Genomic DNA, 26497 nt, shown 5'->3' on the forward strand with positions numbered 1-26497 from the left:
GCAAGTCACTTGACCCCCATTGCCTAGCCCTGACCACTCTTCTGCCCTGGAGCCAATACATAGTATTGACTCCAAGACGGAAGGTAAGGGTTTAAAAAAAAAAATTCTTAAGTCTTTCAGGTTTGCTTTTCTTTACAGTATTTATCCTGGTTTTTGATCACTTCACTCTATCAATCTGTAATTCCAAGGATTCTCTGAAACTATTTTGTCATTTCTGTCTGTACAATAATATTTCATTATATTCCTATACCACAGTTTAGCCATTCTCCAGTTGAAGATCAGTCCCTTAAATTTATATATTTTTTTCCCTTTTAGTGTCTCTTCAAAGTCAAGAAGTTTGTTTTCCATGTAACTGTTCCCTCCTTGGAATTATTCCAGTATTTTTTCTCCTCTTCCCCACATCCCACCTATTTTCCTATTGAGTTTAATGTATTTTCTCACCTTATTCTGTGCATGTAAGTGTGTATGCTTTTAACTTTACTTTGATTCAGAGAAGAATTCAATTTACCCTCTTGCCCATTCTTCCCAGCCCCACCCCTATGGTTATAAACTTCTCATGCATTTCAGTTATGAATGGAACAAACATTTATTATACTCTTATTAAGTGTCAGGCATAGATGGAAAAAAACAGGACCCAGAGAGATGAAGCAATTTATTTAAGGATAAAAGAGTAGTAAATGGTAGAAATAGAAAATTATTTCTTCTGGAAGCAGAAGGGGATGGGAATAAATATTTAAGCACCCACTCTATGCCAGGTATTTTACAAATAATATCTCATTTGATATTTCACAACAATCCTTACATGTAGATGCTATTATCATCCTCATTCTACAGATGAGGAAACTGAGACAGAAGTTATATGTGTTGCCTGGATTCCAACAGCTAATAAATATCTGAGGCCAGATTTGAACTTAGGTCTTCCTGACTCCAGGACCAACACTATCAATAGTGTTACATAGCTTCGCATGGGAAATAGCAAATTCTTCCTTCAACACTTGCATTTTCCTTTTACCTTTTCTTTCCCCTATTCAAATCTTTAGATCAGAACTGATCTCCCTTAGGTCCTCTGTTTTATTTAACTTCCTCATTATGTTCTGAAAGGACACTTGTTTCTTCTCCCCTCATTAGAATGTTGTATATCTTAAAACCTCTTTGAATTGTTCAAATTTAACTAACTTTTAGGGGTTTCTTTTGACTCTTGTGTTTATATGTCAAAGTTTCAACCCAGTTACAATCTTTTTATCAGTAGTACTTTGACCTTTTTTTTAAAACATTCATTTTCTGACATTTTGTCATTCAAATTCATTCTCCCCCCTCCCTAAAACTTCAAACAGTATGATCTAGGTTATACATGTTTTATCATATAATACATATTTCCATATTCATCATGTTGTGAAAGAAGACATATTACACTTACAAAAATTGTCATGAAGGAAATAAAGTGAAAAAATGATAGACTTCAAATCTCTATTCAGACTCCATTAGTTTCTTTTATGGTAGTGGATATCATTTCATCATGAGTCCCTTGGAGTTGTCTGGGATACTTGCATTGCTGATAGTAAAATCGTTCACAATTGAACATTGTACAATATTGATGTTGTTTGCAATGTTCTCCTTTATCAATAGTTTTTAAAAGATCTCTATTCCACTGAAAGTACATTTTTTCATTATAGGATTATACTTAGGTTTTCAGTATAAATTAATCATAGTTGTAATCCTTTGTTTTTTTTTCTTTTGGAGCATTTTATATATTTCAAGATCTCCTCTCCTTTATATAAGAAGTTGCTAGGGCTTCTGTGTACCTTTTAACTACTTAACAGTATTTTTTCTTTGATATAGAAGCTTTGGATTTTGGCTATGACATTTCCTGGAACTTTTTTCTTTAGTGCTTCTTTGATCAGTAGATTTTTTTTTTCTAGTTTTACTTCCCTCTGATTTCAATAGGTCTTGGCAGCTTTTATTTCTATTTCTTTACCTTTTATAGTTGAAAATTTGAATTTATTTAACTCTATTATGATTCTTCAATAGTATTCAATATCTTCTATTAATTCATCTTTCCATCTTTAGTTCCTTAATTGAGGCTTTGTGCTAGGACCAGGTTCTGTTTCCTTCTGCCCTAATGGGCAAACTAATAGTTCCTTTCTTATCCCAACCAGAGTCACCTTGGTTCTTTACTGATGTCTACTCATGATTATTCTCAGCTCAGGATTTGGGTTTCCAACCTCTAAACTTCAGAAACCTCTGTAACGACTGTATGCCTGGGGTTTCCCAGTCTGAAAGCCATTTTGACCGTAAGCATAGTACACTGGTTCTCAGTCTTTCAAGCTTTCTTTGAGCAGCCTGCCTAGAAATGTATAAAGCCTTATAAGCTATATATGTCTTTGTTCAATCTCTGGTATGTTAGGAGGCCACAAACTTATCTCTGAGCATTGACATAGGCAAGGGACCCTGTTGCTTGTAGGCTTCTGGCGAGTGGAAAAAGTCATTAAAATTGCTCACTGTATCTCATGATTATTTTTGACATGGTGCCATATTTAGATTTTAGCTGGATTTAGAAGTGTTCTCCTTACCTCTGTCCAGATAATTATCTTATCTAGAAGTCTTGCAACAGAATTCTATACCTCAACAGATCTGGAATCTCATCAGTATAGAAATCACTTCCACAACCACAAACTACAACCCTCATCCTATATAATTCTCTTCCTTGTCTTACCATAAATGCTGGTGAACTAAAAAGCTTCCTGTATTTTGTAGATAACTGTTGGTACTCAGATTTTCTGTGTGTTATCATTTCATTTTCACTAAATTAACAAACAGCTATTTCATTTTCTAGTCATTTGTCCTTAGTTGAATAGATATTGTGGTAGCTGGATTTCACTTATGTTTCTTTTTCTCCTTAGAATGATCTTTGCTGAGTGCTCACCTAATACCTGTCCTTGTGGGGAGCAGTGCTGTAATCAGAGGATACAAAGGCATGAATGGGTACAGTGTCTTGAGCGGTTCAGAGCTGAAGAGAAAGGCTGGGGGATTCGGACCAAAGAACCTTTGAAAGCTGGCCAGTTCATCATTGAATACTTGGGAGAAGTTGTCAGTGAGCAGGAGTTCAGGTACAGTAAGACCAGTCAGGAAAATGTTAGATGTGAAGACAAAACATTTGGGTTTTTTTTTTTAAACTCTCAGCTAACTTAGACTTCACGCATTCCTCTTTTTTTCAGGAACCGAATGATTGAACAATACCATAATCACAGTGACCACTACTGCCTAAATCTGGACAGTGGAATGGTGATTGACAGCTACCGCATGGGCAATGAGGCCCGGTTCATTAACCACAGCTGTAACCCAAATTGTGAAATGCAGAAATGGTAAGTGAGATGGAATGTGGAGCCCAAAGTCTAGTGAATCAAGTAGTATCTTGCAGAGTTAGGAAACAATTTGAATATCATTAATCCATCAAGGACTCTTCATTTTCTTAGTGTGAAAGTTCCATCTACTAATGTAGATTCCAACCTGTCTATAAATTATACTACTCTAGATTTAGAAATTAAGGAGGGACAGACAACTCTACACTAGATAAATTAGGTGAATTCCCTTCATGCCACTAGTTAAATATTTCATTTCCATTATCTATCTCAAGGAAAGCATTTAAAATTGATAGCCTCAGGGACCTTTGAGTAAGTAATCAGTTTGGCATTTAATCAGTTCATTTATCAGATATTTGAGTATATTTCAATTTGTCTAGCTTTGTGTTTAGAGAAAGATAAAAGTATAAAACTCATTCCCTATACTCCCCCAAAGTTGATAACCATGAAATTCATTGACATAAATGGCATTCCTTCTACAACATACCTAACCAGTAGTCATCCAAACTTTATTTGAAGACTTCTAGTGAGGGAGAACTTACCTTTAAAACAAAATAAAACAAAACAAAACAAAAAATACTTATCTTAGAATTGATAAGTATAGGTTCCAAGGCAGAGGAGCAGTAAGGGCTAGACAGTTGAGGTTAAATGACTTGCCCAAGGTCACACAGCTAGGAACTGTCTGGGGTCAGATTTGAACCCAAGATTGCCCATCTCCAGACCAGGCTTTCCATCCACCAAGCCACTTGGTTGCCCTGACTTACTGCTTTTCAGAGCAGCACATAACACTTCAGTAGCTCTAAGTGTTATATAAAATTTCTACCAAAATAAAACCTAAATTTGACTCAACAACTTCCATTCATTTCTACTGGGTCCACTCTTTGGGGCCAAACAGAATAAGTTTTATCCCTTTCCCACATGACAGCTCTTCAAATACCTATGTAAATTTGTCATTCCAAAGTCCTTCTCTATCATGGTTAATGCTCCTGTGGTTGCTCTGTACCTTTTCAAAATTTTTATTAAAATATGGTGCCAAGAACTGAACATTATTCTGGAGGTGACCAAAACAAATGCAGCTGTCATCTGCTTAGACCTGATCACTTTACTGTCAACACAGCAATTTAAATTAGTTTTTTGCCTTCCTAATTAAACAAATCTCCAAATCTTTTTCAGATGAACTGACACTAATTTATTTTAAACTAAAATATGACTTCATCCTCTTAAAATGTTGTTATCATTTGATTTTGGTCAATACTCTGGCATATCTATATCTTTTTCAACCCCAAGTTTCATCCAGTTTATAATTATATCCTCAGTATCCTTAACAGATGTAATAAGCCTTCTATCTATTCCTTTATATAAATTATTAATGAAAATGTTAAACAATATGAATGCAAATGCAAGTAGATCCCTGGAGAACTTCTCTAAAGGCCTCAGATGTTGGCATCAATCCATTAATAGCTAGGTCCCCAATTCAGCTAGTTCTAAATCTATTTAGTTCTATTTTTTTGTCTACTCCACATCTTTTCCAAAAGAATAGTATGAGATAGTTTACAAAACACTTTGATAAAATCAACAATATATATTTTCTTGACATAGCTGTCTAATAACCTTGTCAAAAAAGAAATGAGGCTACATTATTATAATCTGCTCTCAATTATGCCATATTAGCTATTTGGGATCACCAGTTGCTTTTTCTAATGTTCACTAGTGATCCTTTTTTTCCCCAATCAACATAAATCTATCTTCTTTCTCTTGCCCCTTACCCACCTCCTCCTTATGTTGTTTTTTTTTTTAATAACCCTTACCTTCCATCTTAGAATCAATACTATATATTGGTTCCAAGACAGAAAAGTGGTAAGGGCTAGGTAGTGGGGGTTGAGTGGCATGCCCAGGGTCACACAGCTAGGAACTGTCTTGAGGTAAGATTTTAACCCAGGACCTCCCATCTCTGGGCCTGGCTCAAACAAATCCTATTGCAAAATGAATAGTCAGTCAAAAATTTCCACATTGTTCATGTCTAAAAAAAAAAAATTATCTCATTCTGCACTTTGAGTTCTTCACAGGTTTATGAGAGGATGGGTAACATATTTCATCATCAGTCCTTTGCAATCATGGTTGATCATTACACTGATAAAAAGTTCCTGATTCTTTCAAATTTGTTCAGCATCATCATTTTGCTGTCATTCTAGAAATTGTTCTGGTTCTGTTCAGTTCATTTGGCATCAAAATAATGCAAGTCTTCCTACATTTCTCTGAAACAGTCTCCTTCCAACATTTCTTAAAACACAATACTTTTCCATGACATATTTGTTCCATAAATTGTTCATCTATTCTCCAGTTGATGAGATATTCATTTTTTTTGTCACCTGTCTGAAGAGGTATAAATGATTTTGTGCATCCTTAAAGCTTGTTTTGATTAAGACTAATCCTTCTTTTAATGTACCCTTCCTTTAATTCCATTCCCCTTCTTCACTTTCCCTCCTGTTTACCTAGTGAATGAAATATATTTCTATACCTAACTTTGTTGTGAAGGTATTCTTTTTTCCTTTAGCTAGTTCATATAAGAATGAGCTTCTTAATATAACAGAACTACTCTTGGCCCTTATCTTTTTTTTTTTAGCCCTTACCTTCCATCTTAGAATCAATACTATATATTGGTTCTAAGGCAAAAGAGTGGTAAGGACTAAGCAATGGGAATTAAGTGGCTTGCCCAGGGTTGCACAACTAGGAAATGTCCAAGGTCAAATTTGAACCTAGAACATCCTTTATCTCTAGGCCTGGCTCTCAATCCACTGAGCCACCCAGCTGCCCCCTCTAGCCCTTATCTTATTAGGTTCCCTCCAGGATCTTTGATAACACTTAGTGGCTACCCATTATCCCCTTATATTAGAATATGAGCAGTTTATCTTAGTTTAGGTGATCATTTTTCATAATGTTTATCTTTAACTTCCGAGTTTGAATTTAAGAGTTTCTATGCAGCTCTGGTCTGAAAAAATACAGTAGCATTATGCTTATTTTTGCTGATAAATTATTCTTATCTATAAGGCCATATCTCTTGCATTCTGGAATATCAGGTTCCAAGTACTTCATGTCTTTAGAGTGTTGTCTGCTATATCATGTATGATCCTCTCTGTGGTTTCCTGGTACTTGAATTCATTCTAATTGCAGCATTTTTTCTTTGACCCGGAAGCTCTGGGTTTTGACTCTTGTTCTTGGAAATTTTGTTCTTGGAAATTTTCACTTTGAACTTTGGAAAAATAATTAAGGGGTTGGGTGCGGGGAGGGGTGGGAGAGAGTCAGGGTGGCACACAGCTAAGTGGATTAGTAGATTGAGAACCAGACCCAGAGATCTTGCATCTCTAGGCCTGGCTGAGGCACTTCGTCACCCCTGTACTTTTGATAAATCAGTTCTTCTTGATTATAAGCCTGTATCCTTTACCTACTGGAATATTTTATTCTAAGCTCTCCTCTCCTTTTATAGTGGTGGCTGCTGAATCATGTGTGATCCTGACTGTGGCTCCTCATTTTTTGAATCCTTGCTTTGCTCTCTGGCTACTTGTGTTATTTTTTCCTTTGGCCTGGAAGCTTTGGATTTTGGCTATAATGTTTTTGGGAATTTTCATTGTGGGGGTTTCTATTTCCATTTTATCTTCCCATTCTAAGACACTTGGGCAGTTTTCTTTTATTATTTCTTGGAATATGATGACTGGGCTCCTATTTTTGATTATGACTTTGGGGACATCCAATGATTCTCTGATTACATCAGTCCCTTTCTTTATTTCAATATTTCTTCTTGTCATATCTTCCATTTTCAGATAGTTTGTTGCTTAGGCAAAATTTTGTACCTCTTGTGCCAACATTGATTCAACTTAAAGTTCTTTCTTTCATAGCTATCATTTCTTTTCCAGTTTCTTCTTCTGGTATTCTCATTTATTAAAACAGTTTAACTCTTTAAAAAACAACAACGTACTTTTGTTCTAGGAATTCTAATTGAGTGTGTTTCCAGACCGTATTTTGTGTCCTCTTTTCCTGGTTTGTATCTTGAGCATCCCTCTTTGCTTTTTATGGTAATACTCTTTATGTATGCTCATTATTCTAGCTTGATCCGAGTTGGACTTAACCTTGGACTCTACGTTAGAGTATTTCTAAATAGATCATCCGGGTTGGTCCTCTTGCAACTCTCTTTGAGGTTTAGGGTATTATTCTAGGATCTCAGAGTCAGCTCAGATTGGAGATCTGCAAAGTATCCATGCTCTCAAAGTGCTCTCATCTAAGGCAGTCTGATAACTGCCCTTCTGATCTGAGTTTTGCAAGTTCCTAACCTATGTTTTGGTCTGAGCATCATGCCTGTGGACTTAATTCTTTTGGAATTTTAGTAAATGGTTGCTGGACTTGGACACCATCAGCCAACTGTAATCTCTCCTTTGGTTTGGAATTCCTGCTCTGTTTATTCCTCTGAAAGTCACACTGTGTTGAAAGCTAGAACTGAAACCCTGTTCCACTATCCATAATTATAGTCTCAAAATATATTCTCAGATAAGTAAATACAGAATATGTATACCTCTCCACTCCTCCCCCAAAAAGTAGTACTTAGAAGTAATAATTAGCTAATTTATTGTTTCTTCCTTCCAAAATATTGTCATAAACTAGAGCAGTAAGTTCAACCCACCTTAGGTATCAGCAGAGAAAAGGTGGCTGGCTACCTGGTGATAAATCTAAAATCATAAATATTCACAGTTCAAAGGACCATTTACGTTTTCTAGACCAGCCTCTCATCCGCTACAGGAATCCTCCCTGCAATGCTTGATTTCACTTTTCAATACATATATGATAATACTCAGAAGAAGCATTTCCCTATCAAAATGGCCATAGTTATCCACCAGAACAGAAAGGAATTATTTAGCCTTGTCTTCAAAACTGAGGTTACATATAAATAGCAAGAATAATTTACCCAGCTAAAGAGCTGTTAACTATCTATCCTTTTCCTCTTTTAATATCTTGCTTAATTTTGTGTCTTAAAATGTATCCAGACATAAATATCGGGTTTAGTTTGTTTTTGTAATAACCTAGTCTTAATTATCCCACATGTCTTCTCCCATCTATTTATATTGATAGGATTTTTTTTTTAAATTCTAATTTACTATCCCCACAAAGCCTAGACAAGAGTGGTTTAGGAATCATCTTATTTTACTTCTTACTTTCCTCTCTTTTTTACCCTCTTTGTTCCTTTAGAATAGATCACCATACTGAGAGTATATGTTGGTATAGGAGGAAAGTAATCAACTTTTTTGATCACCTCCTCCCCACCCCACCCCCTTATATGGAGGTTGAAGAGTTCATACCTTCCAAAAGGTCAAGAGATACTAAAGAGGTGTGAGTTCTAAGGCTGATTGTGGATCTTGCAAGATAATGAGGTTTTCTAATGATGAGTTTACTAGGACATGGTAAAAATATTTAATGAGTGTAGTAGAAGAAGCCAAGTTCTAGTCCTTGATTTCTTTATTTCTTTTGTACATTTTTTTAAGTCCAAAATTGTCACATTTAAGTTTCCCACACTAGTATTATATATTTCTGTAGTTTGATTATTTCCTTAAGCATTTAGCTGCTGTGGTGTTTTCTATGTGTATGAAACATAAATACTAAACACATTTATATGTAAATACATTTATATACATGAATATATAATGTATTTTATATATATGTACATATATATAAAGTATTTATATAATTATCTAAAGTGTCTTTAAAGGTAATGTAGATTCTCAGCTTTTCTTTTTATTGTGGGCTTGTCCAAAATCCTGACTGGTACTTTGGCTCTTTTTTTCCCCCAGCTAAAGCATTAATAGATTCTGCTCTAACCTCTCATTTCAACTCTAAATTAATCTTCTATTTCAAGTGTATTTCTTGTAAACTACATTATGTTGGATTCTACTTTCTAAACTATTTTGCTAATCTTATGTTTTATGGGTATGTTTAGCCCATTCCTTTCATAGTTGTGATTGTTAAATTTATATTTCTTTATATTCTCTCATACTTTTTCTTCTCTTTGTCTCTACTTTTTAATTTACAATGAAGATAAAGAGAAGTTTGCCTAACATTTCAGTTCTATAAATAATGCAATATTGCCACTTGCTCTCCTTTTCTTCACCTTCCTTGCCACCAATCACAGGTTTTTTACTCTTTTCTTTCTCTTTTCTCTTTCCCCTCATTTTGTTTATGGCTAATCTATTCACCATTCCCTCCTAAGTCCTCTTTCCTTTCTCTATTTCCTTTCTTAGTTTCCTGTTAAGTTTAATGTATTTAATACCTACTGTATTCTGAGCTCTAAGCTCAGTGCTGGGAATACAAATAAAAACAAAGATGGGTCCTACCCTTGTGGAAATTACAGTCTAATGGAGGAAGACAACCCACAAAAGAAAGCTCAAGAGTCAGGGAAGCCAGTCATTGTAGAGTGGAGTGAGGTGGGGATGGTGATAATGGAAGAACTTCGGAAGCATTTGAAGCTGGTAGAAAGTGGGGAGAAAAAATGAGTTTAGCAAATCTGTTTGGGTTATGATGTTTTCTGGGACTATTCTTTCTATTTTCACTTAGTCTTCTAGTTCATAGAAATTTGAGCAGTTTTCATTCATCATTTCCTAATATGGTGTATATAGATATAAAGTTTTGTCATGAAATTTTAGATAATCCAGTGATTTTTTTTTAACCCTTACCTTCCGCCTTAGAATCAATATTGTATAATTGGTTCCAAGGCAGAAGAGTGGTAAGGTCTAGGCAATGGGGGTTAAGTGGGTTGCCTAAGGTCACATGGCTAGGAAGTGTCTGAAGCCAGATTTGAACCTAGGACCTCCTGTCTCTAGGCCTGACTCCCACTCCACTGAAATACCCAGTTACCCCTCAATCCAGTGATTCTTACATTATCTTTCCTTTGCTTGTTTTATTGGTCACTTGTTTTGACACTGTATTTTCTTCTGGTTTTTTGTTTTATTTCAGTATTATCTCATTGAATTATAGTTTTCTCTTTGTCCCTTTCTAATTTTTAGAGAAATAAATTCTTGAGTAAACCTCACCACTGTTTCTTTTAAGATATTTATTCTCTTTTCCAGGTTTTTCTTTCTTAGATATTGCATCTTATATCTCTTGATTCATTTCTTCCTTGTGACCAGAATATTCCTTCTCTGAACCTTTGCTTGGATTTGTTATGGATTTACTCTTTTTCTTAGTTTATCCCTTGGGCTTCTCTCAGTCCAAGGTATTTATTATTCTTTGCATTTACTATTTCATTTCTGTTTACTCATATCTCCTTCTTCAGTTTCAGGATTGAGAGTTTGCACTTGCTCAAACTCTGCTCCTTATTTCCTGGATCATCTCAAGATCTTCAGTTCAGTGGCTAAAACTATTCCTTACCTTCTTAAGGGATTGTCTGACCTTGCTTCTTGACTCTGATTCAGGCCCTTGCACCTGAATGCTAGGTTGTACATCAAGCTACCTGTTACATGGACAAAGTGCTGACAGACAACATAAAAGCTAGTCTGACCATGCATCTCTTGTCCAAGCAGTGAATGAGACCCCTGAATTACTTCTTACCATGCTGGATGCTGGTCTAGCCTCATATCTTGGGAGTATGGGCAAGACCACTACTAGGTTGCCCAGAGAGGGTGCTGGTCTGCCCCATTCTGTGTTATAAGGCTGCTTTATATTACAACTCTCACCTACCCCCATCTTGTTTCTATTGTGTATTCTACATGATTCTGGGTGGGTGAAATTTATCACCAATTCTTTTTTAAAGCATTAATCAGGTATTTATGAGTAAACTAGAATCTTATAGTTTCTTTCCATAATCCTCCAAGGAATTTATATTTGAGTATAGGAGTATAAAAATTGAACTGGGGATTGGGGAAGTGATATCATGATTTGCAAATGTCTGGGAATTGGCATGGCTTATAGTAAAGACACCTCACCTTTTAGAGCCCAGTGTCCCCTGAAGGGGGAGTCAAAATTCTGCAGGAAGAGACAAGCCAGAGTGGTCTTGAGATGAATAGGAAGTGGTAAAGTATTATCATTTTAGACAAGATAATATAAAGATATAATTATATGAGAGATATTATGTTGATAGAAACAATATTTGGTAATTAATTGGATATATGAGGTGACAGAAATTAGGGTTTTTGAGGATGATACTTAAGCTTGCAAGTGCCTGCTGTACAGATGAAAATTAATAGTTGGACAATAATTATGTGGTCGCCAATATTTATTATATTTTGAGCCAGAAATTTATTTACAAAATAGAGAGGAAAACAATAGAGAAATGTGAAGGGGATAGAAAAGTTATCTATCCTATCTTAATCCAGGCAGAGATTAATTAACTCTCAGCCACGAGGGCCAGTAGTAAATATCACAAGGCCTCCTCCAAGATGGAAGCTAGTCTCTCCAGAAACTAGGAAAGGAGTCAGCCTTTTACTCACTCCACGAGGTAGTCCAAGAGTCAGATTCCAAGTTGAAGCTGAGCTCCATACCCACTCTCCGAGCTGCAGTCTCCAGCTAAACTCCCTTGAAGACTCTCTCCAGTCAGGAGACTATCTCCACAAGACTGACTCAAGCCACAGGATTCATTGCTTTTTGTGGCGACTTCTCATTCCTGCCCCTCTTCACAAGGGCCAATCACAGTTTCCAAATTGTCTGGCACTGCTCAGGGGGAAGTGTTTATGGAAACTAGTTCTCCCCTTCTGGAGGGGTAAATACTCATCAAAAGGATTCACATATTCCTGGCTGATTGAGTTTCTGAGGGTGTAAACTCTGATTCTAGGATTCTAAGTTTGGGATTGAGTTAAAAGGGTGGAGCTCTCTAAGTAAGTGGCTTCTCAGTTCTCTTAAATACCTTGCTAGCTTTTCAACTAGTATCAAGTAGGGTATTCAGTCTTTTGTTGATTCAATTGAAAAGTAGACAAAGGAGAGTTAATTCTGTCTTCACAGTCTAAGTAGGGGTACTTAAGTTAGTGTTAACTCAAAATAGACAAAGGGAATAAAGGATTCCCTTTTACACTGGAAGGGTTTTAGTGGCATGGATAGTAATCAGGAAGTTCAAAAGAGGGGGGAAAGAAAGCTAATGTAATTAACTCTGATAGAGTTTTCAATTCATCCATACTTGCACATCTTTTTCATTTTACTCTCTCCCACTAAAAACAAAAGGGAGGAGATTGTCAAAGTAGGGGAAAATGGTACAACTAGATCTCTTCCCCAAATTACTCCAGCAAATATCTATGGAAAGCACCAAAGTAGTGATTGGGAAATTCAAGGAGAAACCATAATGGAATATTTTTTCCAGCCCAAGTCAGAACAGGCCATCATTCAGAGACCTTCAGTAACTGAAGAAGGAATTGAGCGAGATAAAGCTGCACAGAACTTCTAGCCTGGGAACTTGGCCAGAATGTGTATGAGGAGGAAGCTGAAAAAAAAAAAGACAGTTGTATGTGTTATGTCATTCTGTACCTGAAATAGGGTTATAGATCAAGTGTAAACTGGGGTTATCATCTGCTGCTGAGTAACCAGGGCAATGACTTCACTCTTCTCTTGGACCTAAAGCTTTGTCAGCCAGATCCTGGAGCAGGATCTTGAACTCAGCCCACAAACTTGGACTGTAACCTAAGGCTAAGTAGTTAGAGTGAGGACTATATGCCAGGAGTTGGCCTAGAGTTCTGTCACATTTATATTGTTTTATAGTAGACTCAGTCCACAGACTTGAGCTGGAACCTGAACCTGAATTCAGAGACTGTGGAGGAAGCATGAGCCTTACAACTCTTTTGCTCTGACTTCAGAGCATGATGTTATTTCAGCCCACCAACTTCTTGGATTAGAACCTACAGATAAGTAGCTGTGGCAAAGGTCTGTTGCTTTGAACCTACAGATCTTAGCACCTAAATGACAAGGGCAGAGACCAAAAATTTATCTTCTGGACCTCCAACCATGGGCAAGTTTGCAGTGGTATTTCCCAGTCTGAAACTGGGTTTGAGATCATGCAATGTTCATACCAAGAGAGCAGCAGTCAGAAATCTGAGTGCAATAAGCACTTACCCAAGTAAAAAATTCCCTCAAATTAGTAGACCAAACAAGTTTATGGCACAGAGACAATAGGAAATATTAAAATAAAATCAAGAGGCTTCTTTAAAAAGAAGAAAATGGAAAGTGTCTCCTATCAAAAACAACCCACTTGGAAAACAGATCAAATCAGAGGAGATAGTCTTAAGAATCATCAGATTAATTGAAAAATCCTGTCCAAAAGGAGCCTATAATATATTTCAAGGAATCACAAATGTAGACTGCTCAGGCATACTCAAACCAAAAACACAAAGTGAAATTTTTAAAATCTACTCAAAACCTCTGAAAAGAAACCTCAGAATTAACATCCCAAGAACATCAAAACAAAAATCCAGTTTCATGGTCAAAGAAAAAAATTACAATAGCCATCCAGGAGATGCAGGGGAAGCACAAGTAACAAAAAATTACGGTTGGTGATGATACAAGATTTGGCAGATACTCTTCAAAGAAACAGAGCTTGGAAGAAGATAATTTCAAAAGACATAGACTTATAACAGATAGGAAAGGTCAAGGAATTTACTATATCAAATAATTGGGATGAACAGTTAATAGGCATTTTTTAAACACCTATGCCAATGTTGTTCTAAGTGCTAGGAATATGAAAAGAAAGGTTGAAAAAGATTGTATCAAGCATAAAAATGTGTTAAAAACCCACCGTCCTTTTTTGTAAAAAGGGATGTGGAAGGCAAAAAGGAAAAAAACAACAAAAGAAACAAGATTGAATGAAATAAACTATACACGTTCAGGTATGCAGTGTCTTTGGCAACAAAATCATCTGCTTGTTTTAAGACTGTTTAAAGTTGTGCCACTTCTGCCCACTTCTCTACCAGTAACTTCCCAAAACTGCCAGAACTCAAAATCTGCAGTGAATAAGATCCCTACTCCCAGTGAACTTAGATCCCAACAGGAAAAGACAATATAAAGGAGAGCTGGAAATCAAGTAGTGAGGAAGGGGGGAGAGTCTTTAAATTGACAGACATTGTTGAGATGGGGAGAGAGCAAATGTAATGGTGGGATAGATTGGAGTGTTAGGTGGAAATGAAGATTCAGCAGCATGGTTAATACTTCTTGTAATATGGCAATTTTAGGCAGGTACTCACCAATCATTGAATCAGACCCTGGGTATAATTAAAAAACCCCAATTAAGCAGCAAATTTGGGGAATTGGGTGACTCAGTGGCTAGAGAAGCCATTCCTAGAGATGAGAGGTCCTATGTTCAAATATGGTCTCAGGTACTTCCTAGCTGTGAGATCCAGGGCAAGTCACTTAACTCCAATTGCCCTTACCACTTTTCTACCTGGAATTAATACGTAGTATCAATTCTAAGGCAAAAAGATTTTTTTTTAAAAACATCAAATTAGACATTTTGAAAATGAAGACATTAGTAACATTGAAAGCAAAAAATTGCATTGAACTAATAAAACTTAAGAACTGCTTTTTATAAAACTCTTATTACCTAATTTGGTATTTTAAAAGAAGAAAACCGAAGTACCAATATCAAAACGGAAAAATTATAACATGAAAAAAATTAACTATTTTACTCAATATTATGCCAACAAAATTGACAACTAAAATGAAATGAGTTAATATTTCTATAAATATAAAATATTCCAGTTAACAGAAGAAATCAAATATTTCTCAGAGTGGAAAACATTGAACAAGCCATAAATGGAATATATCTATTAACACCAGTATTATTTGATATAGTGAGAGAAATAGCAGCTATAGTAATAACCCCCCCAAAAAAAGATGTAATGAGGAATAAGCATAAGCAAAGAAAAACAAATCTTTCTTTTTTCATATGATCATTTATTTAGAGAATTAAACTAAAAAATTAATTGAAACAATGTCAGCCAAGTTGCAAGATAGAAAATAAATCCACATGAATAATCAAGCATTTTAGTATATTACCAAACCAAACAAGAAGGCAAACAAATTCCATTTGAAGTGACTACAGAATGTTTAAAATATTTTGGAATCTTACCAAGCCACAGAAAAGAAACTTTAAATACAAGTATAAAATGCTCTTTAGGGAAATAGACATGCCTAAGTCATTAGTGACCTGTTGATTACTCATGGATAGTCTGTGCCTAAATAACAAAAATGACAATACTACCCAAGTGGTTTACTTTTAATTTCCATCCCAATCAACCTCCTAGAGGATTTTTTTAATAGATCTAGAAAAAAGTCAAAAGGGACTCATCTGTATGAGAGCTCAAAATAACAGTAATCATCAGAACAATTTTATACTGTTTAAAAAGTCGAGATAAATAAGTGGAATATACTGCATATACAACATATAGAAGTAGCCTAGAGTTCTCTAAATATAAAGACCCACTCTGAGGATTTTTCTTTCAACTTAATCAAAGGTGAACCCAAGAAGAACTTCTATTCATTAAATGAATCAAAAGAACTCCTTCTAGTCCAACCTTTGCCAAGAGGGCAACTTCAAGCTATCTGTTAGGGGTGGGAGTGAGTGGGCATTACCAGAGACAGTGGAGGTAGAAAGTGCTTGCTTTGGGCTGCTGGACAGTGGGGCAGGGCCTGCAATAATTGTCCTCTGGGATGAGGGGGAATGGAGCAGCTCCCCCATGCTGGGGCCTCTGCACACATGCCAGTACTTCACCAATGCTTTTCTAATCTGACAGTCACCCTAATCAATATCCAGGAGTCCTTTCTGAGTTGATCAGGCCTCTGCCATAAGAATAATGCAAATAAGAAGATTCCGGTGAAGGGAATTTCTTAATGGTTAGTAGTAAAAGCTTGATAGCGATTCACATTCTGATCAGATTAAAGATTTCAGACTCATGTTGTCATTGCAACAAATAAAGAAGTGAAAGATTTTGGAGGAATAGGAGAGGTGGCACTGTTTTGCTTCTTCATTTCCCTTTTGTTCTTCAGCATAAACGAATCCAAATCAAAATCTATCTCCAAAATCCATCTCATTTTGTACTTGCTGTGTCAGATATCTAGATATATTACTTTAGTTGATTGATTATAAGTATAGTAAATAGAATAAAATCTCTACATTTTACTTTGGCCTGACAAGTTCAACAGTAATAATAATAATACTTAACATTTATATAGTGCTTCGAGGTTTACAAAACACTTTACAGACACCTGTTTTCTATCCCCACAACAATCCTGGGAGTGAGGCACTATTATTATCTTCATTTTACTGATGCAGAAACAGTTTGAAAAAGGAGTTAAGTGACTTGCTCAATGCAGTGTCAAGCAGCAAGTATCAGAAGCTAGATTTAAACTCAGAACTTCATGACTCCAGGTCCATCACTCTATATGCTGCCATAGCATTTAGGTGATTCATGAATAGTGAAACAATATTATGACAAGAATTGTTCTAAGTGCTAAGACAGTACATCAGGTGATATGGTATGGTCGGAACACTGCCTATTATATGTGGCTGGTTGTGGTGTCAGTCAATCGGTCTTTTTGTGAGAAAGTCAGAATAAGGCTACATAGAAGCCTTGGTATTTTGGCAAAATGCAAGTGCCCTCGTAGCACAGACTACCAGAATAAGAGTAATATGAAGCCCCCTGACCAAACAGGCTAGCCTTTGTATTTTCTATTAACCCTAAATACTAAGTACAACTTAAGCTGATTTGTAATTTTGTAATCAAGTACAATTTTCTCATTGAGTCACACTTTACTTATTTGTATTTAATATTAGAATGCTGTTTTTCACTTCCTTGGCCAATTTGCACATCAAAGCCCCTGGCCAGTTCAGTACTCCTAAGAAAAAATTATTATCTCTTCTTTAAATAATTCTTTTTCTTATACAAGAATATTCTCAGTTCTGCAGTGTCATTTTGAGTACCAAATGTTTATTTAGTGCTTACTGTGTGCCCGGTGCTGTGTTAAGCCATGGAGTTTCAAAGGAAAGCAAAATAGTTCTTGCCACTGGGGTGTTCCCATTCTTATGGGAGAGATAGTATATAAATGACACAGCACATATATGCAGAATAAATAGAAGTTAATTTTATAGGGGAAAGCACTAGCATTTGTAGGCACTGTGGAAGGCCTTCTGCAGAAGGTAGGAGATAAGCTGAGTCTTGAAGGAAGCAAGGAAACCCAAAAGAGGTAAGAAGGGAAAGCATTCTACCTGTGGGGGCAGCCAGTCCAAAGATAGGAGATAGGAGATGAAGTACCATTTGCAAAAAATAACAAGTAGGCCAGAACAACTTATGTGAAAAAGAGCAAAGTCTAAGAATCGAAAGCTAGAAAGGGGTCAGGTTTTGAATAGCTTTAGATGTCAGAGAACTTTATAATTGGCTTTGCACATAAATTGCATCTTAATGCAAAGGTGGCATGATCAGAGTTCTACTTTAGCAAAAATCATTTTGATAGCTAAATGGAGAACAGCTTGAAGTTTAAAAAAAGTTGAGGCAGGGAGAACATAACTAAGAGGTTGTTGTAGTAATCCACTTGAAAGAGATCTAGTGCAGTAGCTATGTGAGTAGAGAGAAGCAGATATATTTAATAAATATGGAAGATGTGAAATTAGAAATAGCAAGATTTAATAGGACCATCCAATCTGTCTCCTATGGCTTGAACTTTTCATAACTCCTTGCCTTTGCTCAAATAGTTCCTTTCCCTGGAATGACTTCTGCTGCAACCTCACCTCTTGACTTCACCTTTTGAAATATTAATAATGGTAATAATAATTAGCACATATAGAACTTAACTATGTGCCAGGCATCATGCTCAGCACTTTACAAAAATATTGAAATCCTATTCATCTTTTGTGACTCACTTTGAAAACCTCATCTTTTATGAGCCTTCAGCCTATTCCAGAGTCAAAAATATTTTTTCCTTCCTTGGACTTCTAATAGCATTTTGTTTCTATCTCACCATGTTCTTTTGCATCATAATATTTTTATTAATCACATTCTCCCTATTCGTTTTTATACTTAATATGTTCGGATGTTGTGTCATCTTTATCTTTGTATCCAGTAATAAGTGTTTAAAAAACCCTGGGAAGATATAAGACAATTTAGAATTAAGTTAAAAATTGTGATACTTCAGTTAATTCATGATATTATTAATGTCAGTCCTCCTTCTAATAATGCAAATTGTAACTCATACATACCTTCTAACTCTGTGGATTTCTTGTCCGTGTTCTCCCGGAAGTCCTCCACAAAAGATCTCAGCTCACTAGGTGCCTTTCTTTAGGTCTTTTTCTCCCCCCTCCAAACCCCCCACCCCTAAACATTGCATAAGTTCTTGAGAAACACTCAAGCTCTTCATCTTGCTTTTCATTCTTGTTAATAGAGTGGCATACATTTTTTCTGATTATACATTTTCTAGGAGATATCTTTTATATTATTTCTTGCACAGCAGTCATCATTGGTAATATTCAGCAGCTTATACTCAGTATCTCCTTCCATTGCCCTTTGGATCACCATCCATATAGAAGAAACAAACTTTGTTGTGTTGTGTTTAAAATCTGTCAAACATTTCATATTAAAAGCAGTTACAGAGGAAATCACATGTTGACCAGAGTATTTCATCTCATCAAAATGGGCTCTGCTTAAAGCAAATTCCAGCTCCAATTTATAAAATGAAAATTTTACAACATTTCACAAATGGAAAAAAATACAGATAAAAGTATGAAATATGGGACTCTCTGTTATGGTTTTGTTTCATTTCAAAATTATTTTGTTATATTTTGGAAGAGAATACTGATTATGTGGATACAATCTTGACAACATGGTCAGCAGTTTTGGCTTATCAGAAAGCCAAGGACAAAAGCCATAGTTCTTAAATGGCTTAGAAGGCCTGCTGGGTTCTTTAGGCTTCCACATCCCCTTTTTTTTGCTTTCCTAGCATAATTGACAATAAAAAGTCTAACAGTTTAACTTTATGGCGACCACACACTCTTTTAAATGTTATAGTTTAAAGAGTGGTTGCCTTAAATTGTGACCGCGGAAATATGGTTTCCAAGATATTGTCTTGAGTTAAATCAAATATAAAGTGGTCACCATGGAAAAATTCCCAAATATGAAATATACCCAAGTCAGCTGGGTTTTATGGAGATTTTAATTAATACAAATTAAGGAATTAATGAAAGAGAGAGAGAGAGAGAGAGAGGAAACAATGAGAAAAGGGCTAGGCCAGCCCAGGCCATCCTAGACCCAAGCCCTAACTAAGAGAGAGATCAGTCAGTCTTTAATCCACTCACCACAAGATTTGTCCCAAGCAAGATTCTAGTGTTCAGAGAGACCCAGCTACTCCAACTAGTCAGAGCTCCAATTCAGCTTTAGCAAACTGAATCTAGAGGTCTAAACCTCTTCCTTTTAAAGAGAATTTTCTCCTATGTCACCTCCCCTAAGTTCTCACATCTACCAATCACAGATGTTTTCACAGGACTGGCCATTCTTAATTCACACCTGAGTAGACTAAACTTTTGAGTAATTCACACCTGAGTAAGTTCACACCTCTTTGCCCCTTGCAAGTTTGCAAGTTGCCTGACCTTTATATAGGTACTTAGCACCTTTTTGTATTAGATCTAAAAATAGACCCAGCTTAAGGTTTTTTAGCTTTACTTTAAGTATGGGCATTGTTCAGTAAAGAGTTTGCAACTTTATCTTCCCCTAAAGTATGCTTAAGTATGGGTGGAGCAATGTTCTCACATTCCTGATCAAGTACCTTCATTGTTTAAAATGGGGAATGGTCTTAACCAAATGTTCTAAGTCTGAGAATTTTTAACATTGACAAGTCTGAGAAATTTTAAGATTCACAAAAGCTGAGGTATTGTGACATAAAAAAAAAATAGAGAGAGGGCTGGCTTCAGAGCCAAGGAAGATTGGAGTTCAGGTCTCACATCTATCACATAATGACTATGTGTCCTTGGGCAAGTCACTCAACTTCTCAATGCTCTAAACAAAGCATACTTCTAGAAATGGGCTTTACAAATTCTGTACCCTGACTTACACACTTATATAATATTTCAAGTTAAAGTTAGGTTAAGACTATAATCTAAGAGGACAATGTAGCAACATATATCCTGAAATCTGTTTAGAGCCTTGTCAGAATTCACCTGTTGTTTTCTTTTAATGGGCTCCATATTGTAAACCTTAAAATTTCTTAGACTTGTGAATGTTGAAAATTTCACCATTGGAAGGTTTCATGCTTGTAGGGAATTTCCTACTGATAGTGGGAACTTTATTGGAATGTGAACCCCATTGGCATGGGAGGTTCCTCCTCCTCCCTTCTTAAGATTACTTTAGGACAGAAACCTTTTGCTAAACAATGGAAAGGGCTTTGACCTATGCTTAAGCATAGAACAGGAAGTTCTTTGAGTCATGATTGATTTTAAAATTGATACAATAGAGATACTTGGAATGACAGAACCAGGTCTTGGAACTTCCAATCTCCACCCTACTCAGGGTAACAGGTTTTAGGAAGGGCTGCAGCAAAGGATCAAGATTTAATTATTTGAGAATATGACCTTCAACAGACATGTGCAAAGCCACAGACCTCTGGGCGGTCCTGGGTTAAGCTAGAGCCACCATTGGCACAGGGAAGACATGGACAGTGATTGGTAGATGTGAGAACTGAGGGGAGGGAACTTGGATGGTTTCCTTAAAGATAGCAGGGTCTGAGGACTGAGGGGGTGGTTGGAGAGGTTTTGCTCTGAGAGGTTGTGCTCTGAGAAGCTTGCTCTGAAGGAAGCTGGAGGTGGAGGCCCCTGAGACTGTTTCTCCATTTTGGTCACGTGAGTGATAGGGACTGATCTCTTTTCTTTGCCTCAGCTAAGGGCTTGGGCCTTTTGGCCCAGCCTAAACAGAAGGGGTATTTAAGCCCTATTCCCTTCTCTCTCTCTCTCTCTCTCTCTCTCTCTCTCTCTCTCTCTCTCTCTCTCTCTCTCTCTCTCTCTCTCTCTCTCTCTCTCTCACCTTTCTTCCTCCTGTTTGTAATTAAACTCCATAAAAGGTTGACTGCCGACTTGAGTTTTCATTTAGGAATTACATAGCTGAATTCCTTGGCGACCTTAAATTAATATATTTCAGTCTTTTAAAGTGATTTCCTTGTCACAATACTCCATATAACCATTCTCTTTTTTTTTAAGCCCTTACCTTCCATATTAGAATCATTACTGGGTATTGGTTCCAAAACAGAAAGGGGTAAGGGTTAGGCAATGGGGGTTAAGTGACTTGCTGAGGGTCACACAGCTAGGAAGTGTGTGAAGTCAAATTTGAACCCAGGACCTCCTGTCTCTGGGCCTGACTCTCAATCCACTGAGCCACCTAGCTGCCCCCTCCATATAACCGTTCTTGAATAGAGGGCATTGCTTAAAATTTGGTATATATCATTAGGAAATGACTGATGTTTTTCCATCCTATACCTCCATCACTGTGGATTCATAGATGCATAGTATCATTGATAACGCATTCCACAAAAAGAGCTGCTAAAAATATTTTTGTACAAATAGGTCTTTTCCCCTTTTTTCTGGACTCTTTGGAATACAGATCTAGTAGGGGTATTGCTGAATTAAAGGGCATGTGTTATTTTATAGCTCTTTCTAAATTGCCCTCCAGACTAGTTGAATAAGTTAACAACTCCTCCAACAATGCATTAGTGTCCCCAATTTTGCTATATCCCCTCCAACATTTATCATTTTCCTTTACTCTCATCGTGGCCAATCTGATAGATGTGAGGGTGTTAACTTGGGGTTGTTTTAATTTGCATTTCTCTCATTAAGCATGATTTAGAAAATTTTTCATATAATTACTGCTAACTGATTTCTTTATCTGAAAACTACTTGTTCATATCCTTTGACCATTTGTCAATTTAGGAATGTCTTATATTTTTGTAAATTTGACTTAGTTCTCTATAGATTTGAGAAATTTGACCTTCATCAGAGAACTTTGTTATAATTTTTCCCCCAATTTGTTGTTTCCCCTTCTAATATTGGTTTCTTCCAATATTCAAAAAAAAAATTTTTTTTTTTGAGTCTCAAATTCTCTCCATTCCTGCCCCACCATCCTTGGCCCCTGCTGAAATGGCAAGCAATCCAATATAGAGTCTATATGTGCAATCATGCAAAACATATCTGCACATTAATCCTTTTATGAAAGGATACGCAAACATAAAAACCAACAATGAATCAAAAGGAAAGTGGAAAAAGTTTTCTTTGGTCTGGATTTAGACTCCATCATTCTTTCTCTGGAAGCAGATAGTATTTTTTAACATGAATCTTTTAGGGTTGTAATAATGAAAGTAAATGTAATATGTAATAATTATAATGCTACATGTAATATTTAGAAATTGGTTTTGTTAATATTAGTAAAAAATTTGTTGTGGTCAGTGTTTATGAAGTTAACTCTTAAGTCACAAGGATGATAGTAACTTTTAACAATTTAATTTAATATAAATATAGTAAAGTAAGGGAGGGAAGGGAAGAAATTATTTCCTAGTCTACCACCCTAAAGTCTGATCTGTAGAATTTCAGCTCGCTCCCCAACAAGGTTTTTATCTCCATGTGGAAGTCCAATTCAGAGCAAGAGTCTTACCAGCCCACAAGAGTGTCTTCCACCCAAGCCACCAACACTAAATGTAGTAAAAGAATTGGTCCTAGAAAACTCACCTCGATTTCCTCCAGTTTCATCTTTTATAACCCTTTTCTCCACGTCACTTCCTATCTCTGAACTGGTCTGTCACATCTCAGGAACCAATCGAAATCTCTCTAACCTGGACCTGTAACACTTAGTTGCAGTTGCATTAGAAGTCCCAGCCAAGGGATTTTGTGGCTTTTATGGTAGTTTCCTGTCCCTGCCTCTTTTCACAGGGGCCAATCACAGTTTCCAAATTGTCCGGTACTAGACATGTTCCATGTTCCTAACGCTCTTAACCTATGACCTCTGTTTGGAGCATTATAGCCACGCTAATGGGGTAGGTGAAGAAAGTTCATGACCCTGAGAAGAAAGGGTTCCCTTTAAACAGGGTTCTGTTGGATCATTGTATTATTTAAGAATAGCTAAGATATTCACAGTTGTTCATCATACAATTTTGTTGTCACTGTATACAATGTTCTCCTAGTTCTGCTCACTTTGTGCTACATCAGTTCGTGTAAGTCTTTTCAAGTTTTTCTGAGCTCCTCCTCTTAATTTCTTACAGCACAATAGTATTCCATTACAATCATATACTTAGCCATTTCCCAGTTGGGTTTCCCCTTACTTTCCATTTGTTTTCCCCCTCAAAAAGAGCTGTTTAAATATTGTTATACATATAGGTCCTTTCTCTTTGTTTTTTCTCTCTTTGGGAAAAAAAAACCTAGTGAAAATATTGCTGGATCAACAATGTACTATTTTATAAACCTTTGGGCATAGATCCAAATTGATTTCCAGAATGGCTGAATCAGTTCACAACTCCCCCAGCATTGCATTAGTGTCTCAATTATCCTTTTCTGTCATAATAGTTGATCTGATAAGTGTGGGGTAGTACCTGAGTTTAATTTGCTTTTCTCTAATAGTGATTCAGATAATTTTTTTTAATATTATAGAGAGCTATTAATTACTTTATCTGAAAACTATCTGTTTATATCCTTTAACCATTTATTAACTGGGGAATGACTTGTATTCTTATACATTCTGACTCATTTGTACTTGAGAAATGAGGCCTTTATTAGAGAGACTTAAAAAAAGTTTTTTTTCACCATTATAATTAGTGTATTACTCTCCATTGTAAATGTTAAGTTTAATGGTTGGACTTATATATGCAATAACATGGTTGCTGAAATTTTTATATATCCTTTAACCATTTATTAACTGGGGAATGACTTGTATTCTTATACATTCTGACTCATTTGTACTTGAGAAATGAGGCCTTTATTAGAGAGACTTAAAAAAAGTTTTTTTTCACCATTATAATTAGTGTATTACTCTCCATTGTAAATGTTAAGTTTAATGGTTGGACTTATATATGCAATAACATGGTTGCTGAAATTTTTATATCTCAAATCAGAAGTTTATTTACCAAAATAGTGGGAAAACAATAAAATAGAGACATGTGAAAGAGGTTAGAGAAAATAACTATACTAGTCCTCAGCCAGGAGAGCTGGTAGTGAGTAATCATGAGGCCTCCTCCAAGATGGAAGCTAGTCTCAGTAAACCAGGAAGGGAGTCAGCCTTTTCACTAACCTAATGAAGTAGTTCAGGAGTCAGAGTCTTAAGTTGAAGTCACATCCATGCCACAGGCTAATGAAGTTCCCTCAAAGATTATCTCCAGGAGACACTCTCCATGAGATTCAACTTCATGAGACTGCCCCCAGCCAAGGGATTTTGTGGCTTTTGTGGTAGTTTCCTGTCCCTGCCTCTTTTCACAGGGGCCAATCACAGTTTCCAAATTGTCCAGTACTGCCCAGTGGCAGTGTCTGTGGGATTGACTTCTCATCTCTAAAGGTGTTAACTCTCCTAAGATTCTGAGTTGTCACCTTTGGATTCACAGGTTTCTGAGTATGTGAACTCTTAAAAGAATTCAAAAGTTGTTTGAGTTAGAAAAAAGGGTGGAGCTCTCCAAGTATCCTACTGGCTTCTCACCTAGCACTAAGTAGGGTGTGAATTCACTTTAAGTGGTTTTTGAGCTTCTCCACCTAATTCAAACTTGTGTTGATTCAATCAAAAAGTAGACAAAGAAGAGTTAATCCTGTCTTCACAATCTAGTGAGGTACTTAAGTTGGTGTTAACCAAAGTTTTAACTCCAACTAGGCAAAAAGAATAAAGGATTCCCTTTTCACAAATGTAAACTCAGAATAGACAAAGAGAACCAAGAATTTCCTTTCACATCATCCTATTTCCTCCCACCCTATTTATTCTTTTCTCTCTCCTTTCATTCTGTCCATCCTCAAAAATGTTTAGCTTTTGACCTCCACATTCCTCAATTTGCCCTCTTTTCTGTCAGCCCCCCCACCCCACCCTGCCCAGTTCCTTTCCCCTCCTGCTTTTCTGTAAGGTAAAATAGATTTCTATACCCATTTGATTATGTATGTTCTTTCCTCTTTGAATCAATTCCAGTAGAGATAGATTCAGACTCTCCTCTCACCACTTCCTTCCTCTTGCCCTCCACTGTAAAAGCTCTTCCATGCCTCTTTTATGTGAGATAATTTACCCCATTCTATTTCTCCCTTTCCTTTTCTCCCAATTCATTCTTCTTCCTTGCCCCTTAATTTAATTTTTTAGATAATATACTATCATATTCCACTCACATCCTTACCCTCTGTCTATATAGGCTACTTCTAAGTGCCCTAATAATGATAATGTTCTTGGGAGTTACAAGAATCATTTTCCCAAGTATTGAATGTCTTTTGATTTCTCTCTCTTGTTTACCTTTTTTACGCTTCTATTTACTTTTCTCATTTGAGAGTAAGATTCCCTATTCAGTTCTTGTCTTTTCATCAAGAATGTTTGAAAGTCCTCTCTTTTAATACCCATTTTTTTCCCCTGAAAGTGAGTGTGAAGTAAAAAATCTCCATCCCAAAGCACCCCAGTGGGATGAGTCACATACTCACATGTCATGCCTGACAGCCTGATGGCCTGGCATAATGTTGCCACAGAAGGGCAGATGGCTTGAAGTTTGAAAGCCATTGGCCAAGGAAAGGGAGGAGGATAGAGAGGGTTTGCAAAACCACTGGAAGTAGAGTTGGTCTTTTTGCTTCTACAACTGTCTCTGGGCTGGCTTTTTTCTCTGGGCTCTTATCTGAGAATCTCTGACAAGCCACAGCCTCAGCCAACTGCAATGGAGGATTGAAGTTTGCTAGAAGTTAGAAAAATTGATAAACTATCACTCTATCTTTTTTTCTCTTTACTAATAAATGCTTATAAATCTAGTAATAAGCCTCCAGATTAATTTTTTTTATATAATAAGAATATGATCAGTTTTGCTGGGTATGTGATTCTTGGTTGAAGTCATGGATCCTTTGCCCTCTGGAATATCATATTCTGGGCCCTCCATTCCTTTAATGTAGAAGCTACAAGATTGCATAATTAAATGGAATTTCAGAAGTTGTGTTATCTTGACTGTGGCTC

The 26497-nt window shown here is 36.4% G+C and overlaps 1 protein-coding gene across 6 annotated transcripts in view; it reads left to right on the top strand.

Annotated features, from left to right (window-relative positions):
- ASH1L (ASH1 like histone lysine methyltransferase) overlaps positions 1 to 26497 on the top strand; it is a 249830-nt gene that overhangs the window by 188014 nt on the left and 35319 nt on the right. For all 6 annotated transcript variants that reach the window (XM_056816275.1, XM_056816276.1, XM_001366956.5 and 3 more), the window contains 2 exons: positions 2901 to 3107; positions 3216 to 3362. In XM_056816275.1, the coding sequence (XP_056672253.1) occupies positions 2901 to 3107; positions 3216 to 3362 (354 nt within the window). The remainder of the gene's footprint in view (positions 1 to 2900; positions 3108 to 3215; positions 3363 to 26497) is intronic.

This window comes from Monodelphis domestica, chromosome 2 (genome assembly GCF_027887165.1).
Source record: "Monodelphis domestica isolate mMonDom1 chromosome 2, mMonDom1.pri, whole genome shotgun sequence".
In the NCBI taxonomy this organism is placed as follows: domain Eukaryota; kingdom Metazoa; phylum Chordata; class Mammalia; order Didelphimorphia; family Didelphidae; genus Monodelphis; species Monodelphis domestica.